Source organism: Podarcis raffonei, chromosome 12, assembly GCF_027172205.1.
Source record: "Podarcis raffonei isolate rPodRaf1 chromosome 12, rPodRaf1.pri, whole genome shotgun sequence".
Classification (NCBI taxonomy): domain Eukaryota; kingdom Metazoa; phylum Chordata; class Lepidosauria; order Squamata; family Lacertidae; genus Podarcis; species Podarcis raffonei.
In genome coordinates, this window is record NC_070613.1 from 57593098 (window position 1) to 57615891 (window position 22794).

At 44.1% G+C, this 22794-nt stretch overlaps 1 protein-coding gene across 7 annotated transcripts in view; it reads left to right on the forward strand.

The window, feature by feature from the left end:
• Nucleotides 1-1511: 1511 nt before the first annotated feature.
• HECW1 (HECT, C2 and WW domain containing E3 ubiquitin protein ligase 1) overlaps nt 1512-22794 on the forward strand; it is a 180114-nt gene continuing 158831 nt past the window's right edge. For 6 of the 7 annotated variants that reach the window (XM_053409585.1, XM_053409588.1, XM_053409589.1 and 3 more), the window contains exon 1: nt 1518-1561. In XM_053409585.1, coding sequence (XP_053265560.1) covers nt 1532-1561 — 30 coding nt within the window. In that variant the 5' untranslated portion in view covers nt 1518-1531. Of the gene's footprint in view, nt 1562-22794 lie in introns of all 7 variants that reach the window. The other variant, XM_053409587.1, reaches the window with a different exon arrangement.

The following is a 22794-nucleotide window of genomic DNA, read 5'->3' on the forward strand; positions in this document are numbered from 1 at the left end:
TCATTTATGTCAGGGCTCAGGCCTTAAATCTATTCTCAGTGCTTGGACTCAGCTAAAATATGTGAAGAGTTGATGAAAGTGTTCCTGAGGAGGGACAGAGCCCCTTTCCCCTTTCACTGTGGAGTCACCGGAGGGATTCCCCACACGCCAGTGACTGAGAGAGAAACCAGGTTGCCAGAGTGTCACTTTTTAAAGGAAGTACTGCAGAAACAACTCTGTAGCAACAAAAACAAAATAAAGCAAGCTCTAAGCTAATTTTTGCCACCAGCATAAATGTCCCTAAAAAGGCTGAACACTTGGTCCATCTCCTCACTTGGCCCTATTTGACATCTCAGATACCAAAGATTTACCTTCTCACTGCAAACTGACTGCAGCTACAGCCATAAGGGCTATATTTTGGAAAGATCTAGCAGGAGCCAATCTTGTTGCATGGTATAATAAAACATTCTATTTAATCTGGCACTGTTTTATTAAACATGTTAATGATGATGCATGTAACTTGGCTGCTCATCCAGCATATTATAGTTTACGGGTGATTCAATGAACCAATGCAATGCTATCTTATCTGTTTTCCTCCCTCTTCAATTCTAACTTAAACTTCTTGAAAATGTAATAAACACTCCCTGTCAGTGCCTTCACAGCCTTTGCTTTGCGTCTTGTGTTTTAATACCTTGTTCACCCCATCTCCCTCCCTCCAGCTATTTCTCCCACAGCTATTTCTAAGCTAACCAGGGCCTGGCATTGGTTATTATGCAATTCTGCGTTTGATCTTTGTGCCAAAGTTGTTGTTATTGTATTATTATTATTATTATTATTATTATTATTATTATTATTATTAGTGTATTATTATTTAGTGCTTGTACGGTTCGCACTGTTCTCTCCCCTTTGTTTAAAATAAATCAAAACGATTTACCAAAATGAACGAATGAATGAATGAACGGCCCTTAACAAAAGCCCCGGCGGCGAGGTTGCGCGAGATGCTCCGGGTCCCTTTGCGGAGTGAGTGCATCTGCGCAACGAGCGCGGAGGAGGAAAAGGAGAGGCCGTTGGGCAAAGGGCCTGGGGAGGCGAACGCGGGCCGCCCTGCCCGTCCTCCTCTCCCCTCGCAGCCGCAGCAGCAGCAGCATCGGGTCCCGTCCGCCGTGCGTGGGCTGGCGCGGGGCGCGGGAGGAGGAGCGGCGGGCGGGGGGGGGGGCGCCCCGCTGGCGCGAAGCGAGCCGCCGGGCGACGCTCCTGATTGGCTGCCTCTTGCCTGGTACCCAGAGAGGGCGGGGCGGGGAGGCGCGGAGGCGTCGGCTTTGCTGCCGTATTCGGCTCCCTGGACCTGCGTGGGGCTGCTGCTGCCGGTGCCGCCGCCGCCGCCTGGGCGCGGGGAATTGCCTCTCGAGCGCCGCTGTGAGGGAGGAGGCGGAGGCGCGGGGCTGGGGCGGAGGAAGAAGGCCGGCGCGCCCTGACTGCAGCGCGGAGCCGCCAGGCGCCTGGCCGTGAGCCGCGCGCGAGGGGACTGAAGGTGCCGCCTCGGCCGGAGAGCATGCTCTGCACGCAGCCCGGCTTTCTCCAGGTAAGGCGCCGCCCGACCCGCTCCCGGCTGGCCCTTCTTCCCTGCGGCTGCCCTGCCACCTCCTCGGCCAGCATCCCAGGAAGCCTGGACTGGCTTTGGGCGTCCAAGTCTCCGGGTCTTCTTGTGGCCGAGGTGCCATCGTGGTCCGTCTCCGGCCAGGCTCCTCTCGTGCTGGGGCGCTGGGGTGTCACGAAGTGTCGCCAGCTGGGTTGGGCGGGAGGGGAAAGGCGTGTGACCTCCTGTCAAGTAGAGTAAAAAAGGAATCTGGCTGCCTGTTAGGAGGAACTGGAAGGGGCCTCCAGTCTCGTGAGTTGGACTAATGGACCAGGCATTATCAAGCTACACACACCGGATAGATAGATTCCCCCCCCCCGCCCAGCCTGCTTTCTTGCATTCCTTGCAGAGATGTATTTCTTCTTTTAAGGAAGGGGTGCAGACAATGGATGGGTGCAGAGTGACAGCGAATGTGTAGTTTTTACTCACCCGCTGGCACATGACTGAATGTGGGGGGAGGGGGCAGGCTTGTGTTTATGTGTACGATACAGTCTGAGCATCTCTAGCCTGGGCACACATTCCCCCTTCCTTTTGCCGGGCTGTGAAGGGAACTGGAAGCCCGTCCGCTATGCAGGATGAGAGTTCTGTGGCTGGGAGGATGGGGAAAGGGATGTGCATGTTTTCTCTGGATTCAGCATCTAGGTTTGGTTTGGTGCGTATATCAATTGGCCTGTCGTACTAGCAAGAAAATAAGGGACAAAGGTGGGTAGCCTTGTGCTATCTGTAGTTCACATTAGTTTGACAGGGTTTCTGTAATCCTGTATTGAGCTAAAAATTTTTTTTCCTCTTATTTATTTTGCTTACAACAGCCTCTAACTCAATGCAGCAAATTCTTTAATGACAAGTTGTTTGCTTTCCTTTGCTGTCTCCTTGCCTCCTTTCAAGTTAAAGAAAGGCACGTTTCATTGACTCATGCTAAGGACCTTTTCTGTTTTGTTGTCATATGCGGTTGAGGGTTTAAGATCAGTGATGCAACCATGAATAATGCAGCTTTTAAAATAATAATCCTTCTCTAGCTGCATAGCGCAAGTGCACACACAAACACATAGCCTCCTGCGTTTCAGTTTGCCCATTTCAGCCATGTGTGGTATATCCTCAAATTAAAGCAATTATTTATTTGGCTTGGGTCTGGCTGTTGACATCCTTCCTCTCTAGAACTGCAGAGGCACCCCTGTCATGCTGCACTCAGCAGAAGCACAGAGACGCGGTACAGCAGTCACTCAAGCTAGAAGGAGAACCCTTTCCCTTCCTCCCCTTGCCCCTTCCCTGTGTTTTTAGTAATCTGTCATATGATTCAGTGGGGCGCATCCCTGGTCTAAAGAGAACAGCATTTGAGAAATGCTGTCTGTAAGATGCAACATAGCAGGTGGTCAGCTGTGCCTTTGTTGAACAGCGAACATATGAGGATTCTGGTTATTACAGTAATTCATTTTAGCTTGGGGAGTCATTTGAAAATTTGGATTTTCCACTAAGAAGGGATTATCATTTTTTCTGCTGTGTGTGTGTTTGTAAAGAAATAGAGTACAGTACAGTATGTGTCTTGGCTGCAGTCTATACTTGTCTTTTTAGTTTCCTCAGAAATACACACACAATTATTTCTAAAAAGTGTGGTACTATTTTTATTACTATTCTGAATAGAATTATACTCAGTAAGTGGTACATTTTAGTTAAAATCCTGGCAATGGTTTGAAAAGCCACCAAAGAAATCTAGTTTGAAACAAGCTGTCTGAGTTTCCAAAGAGAACATCTAGTCATTTTCCTTTCCTTTTTATTATGTCTTTTAAATGAATAGTTGATTGAGAAGACACATTTCATTTTTTAAAAAACAACAGCTATTTGATGCAGACTGGTGCTAATCATAGCCTGGAAAGTTTGGTAAATGAAATGATTTATTTGGACTTTATATATAATGCAGTGCTTTGAAATGCTCTCACACACTGCAAAGGCATTGCTTTCTTCTTCGGTGATGCTTATGGGTACAGTTAATTCTCCCAAGGTCTGTCATAGCTTTTTCATTAACGTGTGAATATTACAAAAGACACCACTAAATACCATGTTCAGTTTTCATTTTCTCATGAACGTTTCCTATGAGCAGTGTCCCATAAGTGGACCCAGAGGGCAAGGTGAAAGTGGTGCTGACTCTGGGCCTCTGGGCCTCGCTGCCTACTTTGTGCCCAATGACCAGAGAACCCCCTCCCTGAGCAAAAGGGCCTCCCTTCCCATCAAACCTGCTCTCCAGTACAGGCAGTGTGCCCAGCCTGAGGCCCTGCAGATGTGACAGAGAACTAGGCGCCAGGCTAGAGGACTGTCACTTTAAGGGGATGCTGCTGCTTGATAGAGCTAGTTAGACTCAGGAAGTGTAATAACGGCTCAGGTTGTTTTTTAAAAAATAATTTTTATTAAAGATTTTCTTAGGTTACAAAAGTATGTGCATTGTCTTTTTTCAGGTTGTAAACCCCCCCCCCCCCCCGCAGATCAGTTACATTTGATGTGAGACATTTGTGTTGTATACAGTATAAGGTTGGGAGAGGAGAGAGGGAGGAAACGGGGCTGGTGAGCCCTTATTATTTGACCTCTCACTGCCAAGAAAAAGTAGTAAGAGCTCAGTTGAGACCAAGGTCTTTTTAGAACATGCCAGGCTGCTCTTTGGGTTCTGTCCAGGGTTCTGAAAACAGCCACTGTTGTTTTCAGGAATCCTTATCTTTTTCCTTCCCAGACTACCTGCTGGACTTAGACCCTCCCAACCTGCTTGTGGGTTCTACACCACCAGGATTTGGACACATGTAGGGTGATAGTGAAACTCATCAGACCTGGCCAGTACTCTAGACATACTGATTTCATGGTGCTACCTTTGAAGGTGATTCAGAAACTACAACTGTTCCAGAATGTGGCTGCCAGATTGGTGACCAAGAGCAGCTGCTGGGGCCATATAACACTGGTCCTAAAATATCTGCATTGGCCCCCAGTACATTTCTGAGCATAATTCAAAGTGTTGGTGCTGGGGCAACCCAGTCAGATGGGCGGCATGATGATGACTATGATGACCTCAGAATTTGCCCCAGAATCCTCTGCATTCTCAGATGTTCCTCAGCAGACAAATTGATTTGGAAAGCATTCCTACAAAGTGTTTAAAATCAACTGTGCTAGATTCAGGAATGCATAATTACATCCGAAGAATCCACCATGTTTCTTCTTTTCCCTTCAAGCCCTTTGCCTGGCCTCAGGGTAAACAAAGTGTGACTGCTTCAGTCAGCTGCCTGATTATGATGCTGTGGCTCTTATAGTGCTAAGGTAGGGTTATTTTGTGCTCCACAAATCCTAAATTGCTGATCAGCAACAATTTTTTTTAACAAGGGCCATCTTTTGAACTGAACAAGGTCTAGAAGGCCAGCAACCTTGGTGTCATTCATTTCTTACTCCTGTGGCCCATGTCGAAGTGCAGACAGGAGGCTTTTTACCGGCTTCAGCTCCTCTTTGCAAGCAGCAAAAAGAAGACTTTGATGGAGAGTAGCTCACACATATTATTTGCCTGTATCTTGGCTGTCATAAGGGGATTAGATCTGACATGTGTAATGGGAAAACTCTGCCAAAGCTTCTGTTGCCGCTGAAACTATGTGGAGGGTGTTAAAGAGCCATTTGTGTGTGTCTCAGGTCATGATGGGGGAAGTGGGTGAGGTGCATAATATAAGGAGGTCTTTTTTGGAGTAGGGTCTGTGTTGGATGATGCTTTGGATGCCCTCAGGGAAGTGGATTGAGCCAGTTGCCTATCTGTATTCTAAACCAGACCGAGGCTGGAATCCTATGCGTATTTACTTATAATAAGTTGCACTGGAATTAATGCGATTCATTTCAAGGTAAGTACGGCTAGGATTTGGGTGTTTGAGTTGTGAGTCAGGACATCCCCATCAGATTTTATGTGTGCTCTTTTTTTGTAAGCTAAGTGCATTATTTTAAAGAAAACTTGCTAGCGCTGCTATCCCATATAATAGAGTTTTCTCTCAATATAGCAAATATCTTGCTGTCACAAGTATATGGACTTGCCACATATTTTATTAATCTTAGCACTATTTTTTTGTTATAGACTGATGTTATAGATATTCTCTTGCTATTTCTGTTTTGTTACAATGTGTTTCTGTGGCCTTTTCAATAATAGTCTTTGCGCCCATTAATATCTCAGTTCTCTCGTCTATGCCATATGCAATTTGTCAAGGCATTAATGGAACAAAAAAACAAGGAGTAGAAGATTTTGTTTGTTAAAACATTTGTCCCTATTGAAATTCATGTTGTCAATTTGGGGACAGTTCTCCAACCTGTTAAGGTCATATTGAATCCCAATTCTGTCTTCTGTAGCCTTAGCTACCCCTTCTAGCTTGGTGTAATCTGCTCCTTTAGTACCCCTGGGCACAGCTCCTGAGGCCCTGGAGATTTGAATCATTTAAAGTAGCTAGGTGTTCCTGTACCACCTCTTTTCCTATCTTGGGCTGCAGCTCCCTCCTTACAACATTTATTACGTTATCACCAGGTTGGGCATTGCTTTCCTTTCAGGTGAAGACAGAGGCAAAGGAGGTTTTGAGCTGTTCTGCCCTCTCTCTGTTATACAATAGCATTTCTATCTTCTCCACACAAAGGACCTACTACTTGTTTGTTCTTCCTTTTGCTTCAAACATAGCTCAATAAATCTATTATTATTATTATTATTATTATTATTATTATTATTATTAACCTCTCTTGCAAGCCTGAGTTCATTCTAAGCTTTGGTCTACTTGGCCTTATCCCGTCAAGTGTTGGCTACTTGTGTATATTTGTCCATCATGATTTTCCCCTTTCTTTTATTTCTTACACTTGCCCTTCTTAAATCTCAGCTCATCTGTAAGTAAGTAAGTAAGTAATAATAATAATAATAATAATAATAATAATAATAATAATGGTGTTATTTGAAAGACCCAATGCTATCTGAAAGACAGCATTACCTCATATGAACCTGCCTGGGTTCTGAGATCTTGAGGGGAGGCCCTTTTCTCGGTCCTGCTGCCCTCACAGGCCTGCTTGGTGGGGATGTGGGTGAGGGATGTGGGTGAGGGCCTTCTCAGTGGCTGCTTCCAGACTTTGGAACTTCCTCCCTAGAGAAGTTATACTGATTCCCTCCTTGTTGTGCTTCTGCCACCAGTTGAAGACCACCTTATTCCAACAGGTTTGGGAAACATGCTGTTTTTATTGTAATTATCTGTGTGTTTTTAATAGAAAACACACACACACACACACACACACACACACACACACAGAGAGAGAGAGAGAGAGAGAGAGAGAGAGAGAGAGTTTTCATTCTATAAATGTTTAATTGTTTTTTTTAATGAGTTTTAATGGGTTTTTTCTATGTTTTTAGCTGTTCCTATTTTATCTGTACTCTACCTCAAGTCCCTCAAAGTGAAGTATAAATAAATATATCACCACCACCACCACCATCATCAGTGGATATAATAATAATCAGTGTTACATTCCAGCTTGTTAGTATCCTTAAACTGTGGTGCCCAGAATGGGACACAGTGCTCCAGGCAGAATAGAGTGGTACTATTACTTTCCTTGATCTGGATATTATACTTCTGTTGATGCAGCCTAGAATAGCATAGCTTCTTTTGCTGCTGCATCATACTGTTGACTCATGTTAAGTCAAGTGCCCCCCATCTTATATTTGTGAAGCTGGTTCTTCCTGCCTAAGTGTAGAACCTTCCAACTCTACAGCTGGGCTGGTGAGCATGACTTGACCAAAATGGGCCAAATGGGGAGGCCTGGTGGCCCTCATTAGGCATGCTGGTCGGAGATTCCCCGCCTCTGATCTGCCTCTTTACAAGCGAGAGGAGCCATCACACATACATTTACTGGATGCACCTGGGAATGTTTGGAATGCTGGTGCTTATGGGATTTGTAGATCTTTCAAATATGTGCTTCTTATAATTATTCTTGACTGAATAATTGAACCTTAACCAGTTAGAATAGGAAGGTGAAAACTATTACTTTCCCTTTGTCCTTATCAAAGAATGTATATGCATGTATGTTTGTTTGTTTTTGAAGTTTTTAGAATTCATTAGCAGACCACATTTTCCTACAGTGTTAAAACCAATATAAGGAGGAATTAATATGCTGGAGGACATACTAGGATGCCATTTTCCCCATTAAACAAAGCTTCAGTGTGGTGAAGTGGTTAAGAGCGGTGGACTCATAATCTGGTGAATCGGGTTCGCTTCCCCGCTCCTCCACATGCAGCTGCTGGGTGACCTTGGGCCAGTCACACTTCTCTGAAGTCTCTCAGCCCCACTCACCTCACAGAGTGTTTGTTGTGGGGGAGGAAGGGAAAGGAGAATGTTAGCCGCTTTGAGACTCCTGAAGGGGAGTGATAAAGCGGGATATCAAATCCAAACTCTTCTTCTTCTTCACACAAACAAATTGTGAGTCAAAGTGAACAGGAAGAGTGTTCAATGTAAATCTAAGATGAAACATAGGTCGTCTCCTCCTCCCCTCCCTCATACTGAATACATAGTGTCCAAGAGGCTAAGTAATGGTTTTATGAGTCATTCTTAGAGTTTTGTAACCTTTCTGTGGTTAGGACATAATGCACTTGGACAATGTATTTGTTCCTGAGAGAAGTGTCTGATTTGGCCAATCTGCTATAAAGGCAAATAATCAACTGGCAAGAGTTGCTGCAATGAAAGATGGAGTTTTTGTATTTGCTTCATCACCACCTTGAATGAAAGTGGAGACAGTGCTATTCAGCACAGAGGACCACTCTGAGAAGAGGATGGAGGATTGTTGGTTTTTTGCACACCTTAACCTGCTCCATTCTTAAAGTGGGCTACTGCAATGTCCCTTCCCACCCTGTCCACACGCTTTCCTTGCATTTGGTTAGCAACTGGGGGAGGGGACTGTTAGTTGGCACTGGGTCCACTTCTCTCAGGAACAAATTTTAAAATATATACAAATAAACAGCCATGTAAAATATGTAATAATGAGGATTTGCATTGGAGATTTTGTCTTCTCATAACTGGACGATGTTCCTTTCCCATACCAGGCAGTGGCACCGTTACATTCAGACTTGGGCCCAAGTCAAGAGCTCACTCTGCTCACAGTCCTCTCCTCCTACAAAGACCCCCAGAGACTGGCACATGATAAAGAGTGTTGGGAAACAGGCAGGGCATCAGCACAGCCCCCAACCTAGCCCCAACCTGCTTCCCTGCTACCTCCAGTGCTCTAATATCCTGTCCCCTGTCTAACACTGACTTTTGCAATGCAGCTCCTGGCTACATTATGGGAGGAGCTAGGAAGGTGCACATTGGAGCTTACATGTTGTGGTAGGGCTGTTCCAGATGAAACAGCTTTGAGAGTGACAGAGGGATGAGGTGGAAGCGGATGTATAGGAACAACTCCAGGTGCCCCCAAGGTGATGGGAAGATTATGCTTACACTACCACCTAGGTATGTGAGTGAATAAAAGGCGTAAACCCTCGCAGTGGGTGCCAAAAACATTAAAGGGTGAGATGGCAGTGATTTGCCAGCAAAAAGAAAAGGGAATGCAGGACCTGCTGGGGACATTGTTACTTCTATTTCCAGATTACTCTAGTGTGTAAGAAATTAAAGGCATCACATTGGTTCTTCCTTTTGCAGCCTACTTAAGATTTCCTATCTTCTCAATATATTTGCACTTTGTAGTGGGCATGGACTACTTACAACACAGACACACACAGACACATTTTTAAAGGGGAGCAAGAGCCTGTTAAAATGAACTCCCTGCTGTCTGACTTTGTGAAGGGTGAATTCCCACCCTCAACTTCCATACCATCCTAGGACAAGCAGCACACCAGTCTCAAAGTTTTAGCTTCATCCAGCTATGAATCTATGAGTCTGACATCAGAAAGGGAAGAAAATGAGAAGGGAAGAATGGGATCTGGACCCTAGACTGACTGCCCTTGGTTGACCTGCTGACCAGTCTAGTAGTGAGTTGTTTAATGATTACTTGCCATTTTCATATGTTGCAGCAGCTAATAAGGTTTATTTTGAACTGTTAAGTAGTTTTGGTCTAGACTATACAATGTAAGATAGCCTGATGATTGAGACCTTGCGTAGCCGTCATTAAAAAATGCTTCAGGCCTTCATTCCTTCACATCCACCAATTTCCTTTGCTTTCTGGAAGCAGAATGGTGCTAAAGGGCAGATGACACACTGCTCCACGTTGTATTATTTCAGCCATTCCACCCTTGAGATTTTCCTCGAAGCTGGCGCATCCTTCTCCGTTCTGTTAATAGCTTTGATACAGAAGGAAATAAGTGGGTAATTGCAAAGTGTCACAGTGATCTGCAACATAGTTCATTATAAATGCAGTAATTTCTAGGTCACAGAATTTTCTTTATGTCTCACACAATGGGAACATAGATTAATAATTTTCTTAGAGTAAGATGTAGTCCTTTTCAGAGCCTGCTAATTTGATGTGTAGGCAAAAAACATAATGTGTATATTTGGACACTATACTAAGACAGTTCTAATTTCTGTCCCCCTACCCACAAAAAAAGGGGGGGAGATACTACAGCAAAATTAACTAAATGCTAAAATACTTCTGATTTTAGATTTGTGTTTCTACTTGGGTAAGAGAGAGAAGCAGATACACAACTAAAAATATTGACTGCTTCACATCTCAGGAAGTGAAAAGTAAGGGATTTTAGTTTTCAGTAAGGTTTCCTTTCACTCATTGCAAGAGTAAGGTTGCCCTGGGAAATATAAATGGAATTTTAGTAAAGACAGAGGTGAATGATCACAGTGCCTCACGCATTGCCCATCCTAAACAAAAAAATGTAATAGTATTCTTTTTATTTCAGGAAAAAGAAAAATATGAACAGCAGGCATTGGAAGAGAATATAAGTAGCTGGGGTGCATGTGAGGCTTTCACTTTGACTTCTTTTGAGAGATTAGAGCAATGGCTTTGTCTTCACTATTATTGGCCCAATCCCTTTTGGAGTGTCTGTTATAGAGAAGGAAGTCTCTTCTGAACCTTTGCTTCTCTGAGTAATCACTTTGCTAGATATATGAGCTTAAAGCCTTCTTCCTTTACTACACCCTTTCCACATTTGTCTTCTAGGGACCTCCTTTATTCCTGCCACAGGACCTCTGTTCATTGCAGAGGATTCCGGGGAGTATTTTGAGATGCAGACTTAACACCCAAATGCAACTGAATGCAGTTCCCTGGGACTCTCCCAACACTCCCTCATGCCTTTGCATCGCAGCTGATGGTTGATAGTGGTGAACAAGGACTCACCCACACCTCCATTTGTGCTGACGTTTTCCCCAGCGCTGAGTCAGAACAATCAGCAATCTGATTTCTGCTTGTTCTGATTTAGTGCTAAAGAGCAGGTTTTCCAGGGGAAAGTGGCGGGCAAAGGCAAAACCACTCAGACCTGTGCCTAGAAAGTGTGGGACGAATGGAAAACTGCTTGGACTTGTGCTTTCTATGACAAGCCCTAAGCTGTGTTTCTGGGAAGTTTGTCTGCTGTTACTGATCATCATATTATGGAACCCCAGCTATAACTTCTGAGAAACCACAGGGTTGCTTGAAACACAGTTTGAAAATCATTGAGGAAGATGATAATGTGGCTCATTGTGGCTATATGATCACTTCACAAGATCTCCTTAAGCATTGAGTGATGTGGTCTAAAGTGTGTTCATATGTGAGTGAACCTTTAAGGGCTAACTACATGTTACTCATGAAAGTAACTTGGCTCCAGTGGGGGGAACAGCGTGCTCCGGTGGTGTCAGTGGCTTGCCTGCCCTGGGCGCCAGCAACTCATGTTACACTGCTGGGTGGCCCTTGGGTTGTAGGTTGCCTAGACCTAGGTAGTGTTTCTAAGAGCACAGAGTGGAAAGCACTGGGTTAGAAAAAATTCTGTTTGGTGGCTATATATCCATTACTCAGCTTTAGGACTAGCTAATGTGTGAGATATTACGAGAGTGACAGTGCAATCCCATGCATGTTTACATGGAAGTAAGCCCTGTCAAGTACAGTGAGGTGTACTCCTAGGTACATCTGTGGGACATCTGTGATCCTGTGGGACTTCTTCTTCTTCTTTAAAGCTGAAGTTCTTTGTGTATATCTGAAATGGATTCAAGGACACTGTATTTAATTTGTATGAGTGTGTATAAAATACTGTTGTTAAAATAAACCTTGAGAGGTATATTTAGCATAGGATGTTTTCATTTTTTAAAAGGCAAACTGACGTGGGCTAATTAAAGCTTTCTCAATTTAATAATCAAATTCAAGTGTTTGTTGCCTGTAACGTGAGAGAAATTTGCCTTTGATGTTAAAATATTTTAATTGACATTTATTTTCTTTTAATACATCCTTGCAAAAACAAGCCCTAGCTATTTGCTTGTTTACTGAAAAAGCTTGCTTTCAAGCAATTGTTCTGGTCGTCATTGTTTTGGGAGCATTTGTTCTTTCTTACACACACACCACAAATTTCAAGCAAGGGAAATATGAAGTCTTAATCACAAGCGAACTCTTGTTTCCTTGGTGAGAATGACATTCCATCCCAGAACATTCAGCCCTCAGTGGCATGATAAATGTTATATTAATTTCGCTTTTGGTCTTGTGTTGATGGTAAAATAACCATCACATAATGATAACACAGCAGCTCAAGCCACGACTCAAGCTGTTGAATGTAGACATGAGTTGACAATCCAAGAGTAAAGCACATGTTGGGCTTACTAGGATTGCCAGGTTGCAACCTCTTACCTAATGTAGTAGAAGCATAGAGTTGGAAAGGACCATGAGGGTCATCTAAGTCCAACCCCTGCAATTCAGGAATATTTTGCCCAATGTGAGATCAAGAGTCTCATGCTGTATTGACTGAGCCATCTCAATTGCTTTATACAGCAGGAGAGGGTGCTAACTCTTCCACCTCCCACCCTATTCCTTCTAGAGTCCCATCATTTCTGCACCTTTTCTATTTCTTACTGTGGAGCAGAATTAAATTCCTACTTATTTTAAGCATGAGGAACATGGAATGATGGAGCTGGACAAGCAGTGGTGGCAATGCTTTTCCACTGCACCAGTACTGTCAAAGGTTCTCTGGATGTCAGTCCTAGGGCTCGCTAAGCAACCTGAGATTTAACACTCATTCAGTGTGAATGAGACCAAAACTGAAAATAACCAGTACTCTAAGACTGGGTTCAAGAAGCCGAAATTGAAGTACCATATTTTTCGTCCCATAGGACGCACCGGCCCATAGGACGCACCTAGTTTTTTTTGGGGGGGGGGGAAATAAAGGAAATCAATTTTTCCTTTATTTCCTCTCCAAAACCAGGTCGGGGAATCCAAACCAGGTCAGGGAACAGCGGGATGGTGGCGCTGCGCCTCCCCGCTGTCCCCCGAGCTTGTGGGGCTGCCCAATGTCTGCCCGAAGCGTGGGGTGCTCTGCTTCAGCGCTCCCCACGCTCCGTGCAGCAGGCTGCGGGTGTCTGCCCGAAGCGCGGGGCGCTCTGCTTCAGTGTGCCCCCCGCTCCGTGCAGCAGGCTGCTATCCGCAGCCTAGGGAGCCCTGCGGGAACTCCTGCGGGCTCCCCAGGCTTGCTGATAGCTTCCTGAAGCCTGGAGAGCGAGAGGGGTCGGTGCGCACCGACCCCTCTCGCTCTCCAAGCTTCAGCGAAAGCCTGCATTCACCCCATAGGACGCACACAGATTTCCCCTTTGTTTTTGGAGGGGGAAAAGTGCGTCCTATAGGGCGAAAAATACGGTAAGTGAACAGCTCAATTGGGAGGGTAGGTTCCAGACTACCCTCTGGAACTGAGGGTAGCACTGCAGCGTGGGAAGTCTGCAAGACAGAAACAAGAACCTCCCAGTCCAGAAAAATACTACTGGGCATGCAAGACAGTAATATAGCTGGACTGACAGGCAATTGCTGGAGTTTAATGAAGCCAAGAAGTGGAACGTAGAGTTGGGCAAGGAAGTCTAGCTGTGGAGCTGGAGGCAGAGCTGGTTGAAACAAAGTTAAATTCTGGTAGAATCATTGTGGATACTCTGTTAGAAGATCACAGGGCTTCTAGTTGGAGGCTAGCCAGGCTCTGCAAAAATACAGTGGTACCTCAGTTTTTGAACGTGATCTGTTCTGGAAGACCATTTGAGGTCTGAAACGTTTGAAAACCAAAAACTCAATAGCCAACAGCTAGGCCTCAGGATTCTGCACTCAGCGGAAGCCACGTGGCATGTTCAATTTCCAAGGCGCGTTCAAAAACCGAAGCATTTACTTCCAGGTTTACGGCGTTCGAAAACGGAAATGTTCGTCAACAGAGATGTTCGAAAACTGAGGTACCACTGTACGTTCTTATTTCTTCACTTACTAGATTCCACTCACCTTCCTCCTCCACAGCCTGTATCAGTGATAGAAAACCTGTGGCCCACCAGATGTTGGATTAAAGCTGTCATCCCTAACCATTCACTGTGCTGGCTGGGGATGATGAGCGTTCAAGTGCAGCAGTGTCTGGAGGGGCCACAGCCTATCCCCTCCTGGTCTAGATCCCACTTGCATCTTTTCCCAGTAGTGTTCATTCACATTTCTTTCAACTGAGACAGTACAATGTAGCTACTTTTCCTTTTTTATTGTACGCGTACCTCACAGTGAACCACACTTTCCAAAATGTTCAGTTTGGCTATTAGAATATCACTTTTGCCTTAGAACTGGACTGAACACTTTTTTGGGGGGTGTAAACTGATTTCTGAAATGATAGTATATGGTTGCTCTATTCAACTGACAAAGTAACTTATAAATTTGTTTGTATGTGTGTCAGGAGGCAAGGATGCCTGTGGTGGTACAGAAACGAAAGTTGGTTATCATAGAATCATAGAGTTGGAAGAGACCACAAGGGCCATCAAGTCCAACCCCCTGCCAAGCAGGAAACACCATCAGAGCACTCCTGACATATGGTTGTCAAGCCTTTGCTTAAAGACCTCCAAAGAAGGAGACTCCACCACACTCCTTGGCAGCAAATTCCACTGTCGAACAGCTCTTACTGTCAGGAAGTTCTTCCTAATGTTTAGGTGGAATCTTCTTTCTTGTAGTTTGGATCCATTGCTCCGTGTCCGCTTCTCTGGAGCAGCAGAAAACAACCTTTCTCCCTCCTCTATGTGACATCCTTTTATATATTTGAACATGGCTATCATATCACCCCTTAACCTCCTCTTCTCCAGGCTAAACATGCCCAGCTCCCTTAGCCGTTCCTCATAAGGCATCGTTTCCAGGCCTTTGACCATTTTGGTTGCCCTCCTCTGGACACGTTCCAGTTTGTCAGTGTCCTTCTTGAACTGTGGTGCCCAGAACTGGACACAGTACTCCAGGTGAGGTCTGACCAGAGCAGAATACAGTGGCACTCTGACTTCCCTTGATCTAGATGCTATACTCCTATTGATGCAGCCCAGAATTGCATTGGCTTTTTTAGCTGCCGCGTCACACTGTTGGCTCATGTCTAGTTTGTGGTCAACCAAGACTCCTAGATCCTTTTCACATGTAGTGCTCTCAAGCCAGGTGTCACCCATCTTGTATTTGTGCCTCTCATTTTTTTTTGCCCAAGTGCAATACTTTACATTTCTCCCTGTTAAAATTCATCTTGTTTGTTTTGGCCCAGTTCTCTAATCTGTCAAGGTCGTTTTGAAGTGTGATCCTGTCCTCTGGGGTGTTAGCCACCCCTCCCAGTTTGGTGTCATCTGCAAATTTGATCAGGATGCCCTTGAGTCCGTCATCCAAGTCGTTGATAAAGATGTTGAATAAGACCGGGCCCAAGACAGAACCCTGTGGCACCCCACTAGTCACTCTTCTCCAGGATGAAGAGGGACACGTTCCAGTTTGTCAGTGTCCTTCTTGAACTGTGGTGCCCAGAACTGGACACAGTACTCCAGGTGAGGTCTGACCAGAGCAGAATACAGTGGCACTATTACTTCCCTTGATCTAGATGCTATACTCCTATTGATGCAGCCCAGAATTTTGAAAGTCTTTAAAGCGTATGCCAGCAAAAGTGCCCCACAGGAAGCTGCTTATTCACATTATTCTCATTATTTAGACCCTATTCATAGGCTTGAAGCAAGGAAACCATTATGTTATGTGGCTCATTTCCTTGCCCCAAAAGTCCTGGGCTGCCTGGGAGGAGCCCACACAATGGCTGTTCCTCATGCTGGTGTTGCCAATATTTGGCAAACCCTCACCATGATCAAAGCCCACATGAAAACTTATATCAACTCTGTGGAAGGCCGTGTGTATCCAGAATTGGCCTCCACAGCCACTCATGGACTCACTGTTAAGGCTGTGTTCATGTAAGACAAAGAGGAAGAAGCCCAAGCGTGCAGGAAGAATGATTCTGATACAACAGGATGCCTGCATCTAGACCCTTCCAATGCAGCTCTGGGCTTCTGACATTTACCTTTCTGGCCCAGGAAGGAGTCATTGCAAATGTGAGAAAGGATCCTTAGAGCTGTTCCTCTCATGATGTAATAAAAGTTCTACTTCCTTCAGCCTGAGAAATGCTGGAATGTTGGAGACTGAAAGACACCTTGGTCTGCATCAAGGAGGGGGAAGCTGTGGCCTTCCAGATGTTGCTGCACTACAACTCCCATCATCCCTGAGCCATTAGCCTTGCTAAAAGGTTTGGACAGCCATACATTTGCTGCCTGTGGCCTACATGGTGAGATTTTGAACCCTTGTTAAGTAGGTATCTTGGGTTTGAAATCTCTCTTGCCTCTTGTCTTACTTGACTGTAGCAATTCACAGCTGGTAATGGAAGTTGGTATAGCAAGTAGGGGAACAGACGGGAGAATGAAGTGCAGTTTCCCCTTCATCGTTTTGTCCTTTCTGACTGGGCACAGGAAGAACTTCATTGGTGGTGGTATTTTAAAATGTCTGCATTCCTCCCTTCCTTATTTCTTTCTTTGTTTACCCTAAGGTTTTTGCTTTTTTGTAACTAACAGTATCAGGAGCAGGTTTCTCAATTAAATACCGACTCACTGTCTTAATCTTTATCCACGGTGTGCCTTATTGTGCCCTTATTCGCACTTGCTTTAAATTGATTAGTAAATGAAAATGTTATTGCTCCTTTTAAAAAATCTAGCTTTACTAATGTCAGGCAGAAAAGGCAAGCTATCTGCATTGGCGTGTTCAAAATGAATCTAATCAAGACAGAAATGTACTATTTCGGCTTCTCATTTCCCTGGGAAGTGCAAGCCAGAATTCATTACTATGACAAAGAAAGTAATGGTCTTCACTCTTTTTTTTTTTTTAAAAAAAGGCCGTTTTAAAAGAGATTCTTTTTCTTTTATCTCTGAATGGTGTTTTTCTTACCTTGCCCCACAAGTCGTTCTTACTATATTATTTTGAGCAACTATTGACATTGCTGAGTCTACTGAAATAGTGATGTTGTATGATGCATATTTTCCACAGAAGGCTCATTCATTCTTTCATTCATGCATGCAGTTAAGAGCTTGCTGTTAAGAAAACAATAGGTTGACAAAGTGCAGTTTTAACAGCTCATTGTCACTGAAGCAGAAAAAAATACATATCTGCATTTTGAAGGAAATGTATTAATTTTTTCTTTGAAAAGCAAAACTTCCAGTCACTGCAGTACTGCATGGACTTGACAAACGGATCATGAGGATTTGTTCCTTCCACTCCTTGATTCCAAGCAAATATTTTAAAAAATATTCCCTCTCTCCATCAATTTTTAAAAACATAGACTTGCAAATCCTTTCTAAGAGTGATTTTGATAACCTTTCAAAATCTGATGAGATGTTTTATTTTCTTGTTTCTTTGAAGATAAAGAGGATTTTGTCCCGATAGCCAAACACAATGGGATTGATAGACAAAGGAAGTGCCATGGGGTCCGGCTGAAATGAGAAAGAGAGATCATGTAAAAGGATGAACAAAGACAAAGAGCCACACTCCACTTCTCATTCCCACTCCTGCAGCTAGGAGCCTCACTGATTGCTTTCTGCTCCTCTGCCTTTCCTTCTCTTTGACTTTTGTTGTTTTTAAGGTTTCTCTCATACTGAGTCACTTTTTTTCTTTAAAAAATCATATATTGACGGATGGTCTTTCTGCAAGTATCTCTTTCCCTGGATGTTCAATCCACGCTTGTTCCAATGACCATTTTCTACCAGTTTCCTTTCTACATTTTAAACACTTGCATCTTTAATTGCGTTTCTGTTCATGGAAGTCATAATAGGTTAGGTAAGATACATTTGATGGTGAGCACAACTCTTTTTTTAGGTTTCTCTTTTCTCCCACCTGCAAACCACTGAGAAATGCAATAGCGTTCCACTTAGTATTGCACATTCCCAGTAGAAATGTACAAAGCTGTAGCAAAGGACCAAATTCACAATCTAACAACTGCCCAGAAACCACCTCTTATTGTTCACTTGATATATCAACTGCATAAAATTCAGTTTCCAAAAATAAATTCTACCACCAGTTAATGGATAACATGTCAAAACTGCTGTATCTAATTTTCCCCATTTTAGAGGCAAAAGCTGCAAACCCATGTACACTTTCCAAGAAGTAAGCCCTATTAAATGCAGTCCTACTTCTGAGTAAGCATTGATAGGATTGTGCTGTAATGCTTTTCTAACATTAAAAATGGCTACTGCAGCTCCAAGTTATCTATTTTATTAAAATGTGAAGCATATATAGAATGAATAGGATAAGCAGAAGTTATACATTTCCTAAAAAGTGGAACATTTATAGAATGAATAGGATAAGCAGAAGTATAAATTCATCGCCCTACTATGTCCTGGAGATCCCAGGCACAAGTATTCCAGAAAGTCAGCTGTCAAAAGGAATCAGTGGGGTTTTCTGTGCCAGATAGTAGTGGTAGGTAGTGATGAGTCAGGATGGAACAAAATGTTACGAGGAAAACACAGGATTCCCCTACTGTAAATCCCTCCTCCCATAACGATGGAGTTGGGAGGGGGGAATTTGTGGGCAGCAAGGGAGCCTACCCTCCCCCTCTGATTTCTCCCTGCAAATGCTGTCTCTGGTAGTCAATCTCTCCCCACCCACCCCATCTGAGTTGTGAAAAAGAACGTAAGGGGGGGGGCGGGGACGGACGGGAGACAGACTTTTGAAGGAGGAACCAGAGTCTGCACATAAGGTTAATCTTCACTCTAGCTGCCCTCACCAATTACATCATGTATTCCTCTTATCTCTCAGCACATAAGCAAATGGGAGCCACATGCATTCACCTTGATAACATCTACTGTATTTTGTTCTTGCCCCCCTTTTTGCTATGGGGAGCAGTGGCTTTCTCCCCTGTAGATGGCTCAATAGTGTGTGTTCCATGCAGTTACGGGTGTCGCCATGGGTCATTCCAGAGCCCCTAGTAAGTCACTGGGTCTTGGGTTTGGAGACTCCTGCTCTTAACGGTGCTATAGCAGCAATTCTCCCTAGGGGTGCCATCTCAATCTCAGCATTGTAGGTGCCTGCTGCCACAATGCAGACGTGCGATGTCACATGAACATGCCTGTGACATCACACACATTACATACAGGCATGTGCATGTGAAGTCACACATCCAGGTTGCAATGGCGGCTCCTCTTCCTCCTCCTCTCCGTGGGAAGGGGCTCAGACTCGAAGGCAGAGAGAATCTGCCTCTGTATCTGAGCCCCCCCAAAAGGGTGCCTTGCTTGCTGGATGTGAAGGGTGGAACTGAAATGCCTTTCTCTTAGAAGCAGCATCACTGCCGCCTGCCAGCTTTTCTCATTGACTTTGTGGGTGCCCAGCACCCACAATTATATTATTGTGGGTGCCCAAGCACCCATGGCCCCTGGAGTTGGCTCCTGCTTTCACATTAAATCAGAATAAATAAAGTTTTTACCCCTTCCTTGTGGGGCCCTTTATTGCAGAGGGCAGAGGGCACCCTGATGCCTTTTGGTGAGTTACAACTCCATAACTCGGAAGGGTGAAAAATGAAGTTAAATTGTAAATCGTGCACCATTTCTCCACTTCTAGCTGCCCTCTTGCATAGTGGTTCTTGCGCAGAATGCTCAGTGTGTGCATTAAAATAATAAATTTGTTATCATTGTCTTTCTTCAAAGGCACTTTTTCTTTGAGGGTTAGGTCAACATGGTCCAACTCAGTCTACGCCAACCTGGTGCCCTCCAGATGTTGGCTGTGTTGGCTGGGACTGATGGTAAACATCTGGAGGACACCAGGTTGTCAAAGGCTGCTCTGGCTGATGGAAGAAAGAGTACGATGGTCTCATTTGCCTAGTCAGTCTGCTTCGAAATATACAATGAAATATTCAAATGGAAATAATCCCCCAGTGATGATGCCTCTGGGAAGAGTTAATTAAAAAGGATGAAATTGAATTAAAAATGACCTATTATGGACTGCCAGAAAGCCATCGCAAAACTTAGAAATATTATTCTAATAGCTTCCTTTTTGTGAGAAATTGCTCATTGCACTAAATAGGTCTATTTTGACAATGGGCAAATGACTGGCATTTCAGCTTTAATTATGTGGAACACCTAGGTGATTTCAAAACTACCCAGTTTTGAGAATGAGTAGAGAGAGAAAGGGGTACATTATGCAGCTAAGTTTTGAAGTTGTCGTAATTTAGGATGACCAGAAATTTTGTATGGGTCAAGATTATAATACTTAAATGCTAGATCACACTTTAAATAAAATCCCGTTCCATAGTTGTGTGTATCACAGATGGATCATAATGACAATAAAGCTTGTTTTCAGACATGTATTGAGTGGTGTGCTTTTCTACTTTTGTGAAGTGAGAGCGTGCCCCTTCCCCTGACTGTGACTTAGGTAGTATATTTGGAACTGGTGTGCTGGATGGTCCAGTCTGTGTGAGCTCCCCCCAGTTTCTTGAAGGGTGTGTGCGCACAATTTTAGCCTTTGTGAATCCAGGCCTCTATATGAAATTCAAAGTGTTGCTACTGACCTTTAAAGCCCTAAACGGCCTTGGCCTTGTATACCTAAAAGAGTGTCCCCACCTCCATTGTTCAGCCTGGACACTGAGGTCCATCACCCAGGGCCTTCTGGTGGTTCCCTCACTGCAGGAAGTGAAGTTACAGGGAATCAAGCAGAGGGCCTTCTTGGTGGTGGCACCCACCCTGTGCAACACCCTCCCATCAGATGTCAAGAAGATGAGTAACTACATATCCTTTAAAAGACATGTATATACTGTATATAACCTTTAGAAGTTTTTAATGTCTGATGTTTTATTATGTTTCTGTATATGCTGGAAGCTGCTCAGAGTGGCTGGGGAGACCCAGTCAGATGGGCAGGGTACAAATAATAAAATTATTAATTATTATTATTATTATTATTATTATTATTATGCATTACATGCTACCGGATGCTCATAGCAGAGAGGTGAGGTTCAGACTGCTCCATGATGCAAGTTGGAGCTCCAGTGTTTGGTAGGACTGAGGGCTGTTGGCGCACTGCCAGTGCTAGCTATGCTAACAAGTATATTCAAAGAGACAGGTGTTTCAATAGCAGTGATCACTGCTGTAAAGGGGAGTTATTTTTTCTGCTGAGGAATCGGGACTCTTGTCAGTTGGTAGTTTTATGTCTGAATTCTGTGTGTGCATTTTTCTTGCTCCTGCAACACTGTAAAGAAGGTGCTTGTCGTACTTTGATCTACCTATCACTTTTACTGGCTGTGCACATACAGCTAAGCCTGGGAATGCAGTGGAAGCAAGTACTTTGTGATTGTTCTCTTTAGGTGATTGTTCTCTTTAGGTGTTCTCATTTTAGGTGATTGTAGTGGTTCCCTCTAGCAAACTCTTGGCGCAATGGGTCAGTGCATCTGGCTGTTAACCAGAAGGTTGGTAGTTCAAATCCACCCAGGGACAGCTGTTTGCAGGATTCCTGCATTGCAGAGGGTTGAACCAGATGACTCTCAGAATCCCTTCCCACTCTACAATTCCATGATTCTATGATTCCATGGTGCTTTAACTTATACAAATAAGCAAAAAAGATCAAGTTTTTTAATTTTCATTTTTTTAAAGGCGAACACTGTTCTTCTCAAAGTGTCCCATCCTTGCATCTTTCGCAAGTGTAGTTGAGTAGGCATACACTTTTTAAAGTTTTAGTTGTATTTGTTGTATTGTCAGAAAGGGAGCAGGAGACAGCTGCACCCTTGCCTGCTTTCAAAGTCCATTACTGAGTTGGTGTCCTTGGGAGAATTCCTATCGGTTTGTCTCAGTCTGTCACTTGTGAAGTGGTAGCTCAGCTTGATCTTTTTCATTGCAAAAACATAGAAGGTTTGGGGCCCTGGGCAAGAGTTTAGATCAGCACTACGGAGACTTTACGAGAATACATCTGTGCCCAACAGAGCTGAATACCTGGGTCTTCCTCGCCCCTACACTTGTTCAGCTCTTTTGACTACTTCCCTTTGTGTTTTTTCACAGTCCTGCTTACAGTATCTCATATGAACCTTCCTACAGTTATTCTCTTACTTTAGTTCCTGTGTTCTCATATGAACCATCCTGCAGTTATTACTTTAGTTCCTGTGTCCACATGTGACTTTATCTCTGATCTCAGATAACTGCACCCTCAGCAGTCCATGTCTTCCATCCTCTTTGTTTTGGTAATCCTAGTGGGCAGTGCTATTTTTCTAGAAAAATAGGTGCCGGAACTCACCATGAACACCTCCCTCGTTCTCTTATCATGGCAATGGCGCCCACCTGAGAGGTGCCAGAACTGAGTTCTGGCGAGCCCTGCTAGTGGGGCCATGTGACCCACAATTTGGAAATCTGAACTACATCTGTTAATAGTTCCATCTCATTACCATTGCCAACAAGGTGTACAAAGTTATTTGCATCATTGTTAGTGTGTCATGAGCCCCAATCCACCTCCATGGCAAAGCACTGCATTTATTAAGACTGCAAAATTACATTTTAGAGGCAAGTGTGAATTGGCAGCTGAAAGTACTGGAGTTTTCACTACCCTTTTGCCTTTGACCTGCCTCAATCTTAAGGTCCAACTTCACATGAGGGTGATAGATCCATGTCTTAAAGAGGGTTGCGGGGTGGGGGTGGAGGAGTGTAACTGAAAGCACGAAAGAGTCATGTGGGTGAGGGCCATTGAATTATTCCCCTTCTGATGGCTCCCCAACCCTTGGCAGTGCATCCCCTGAAGCCATTTCC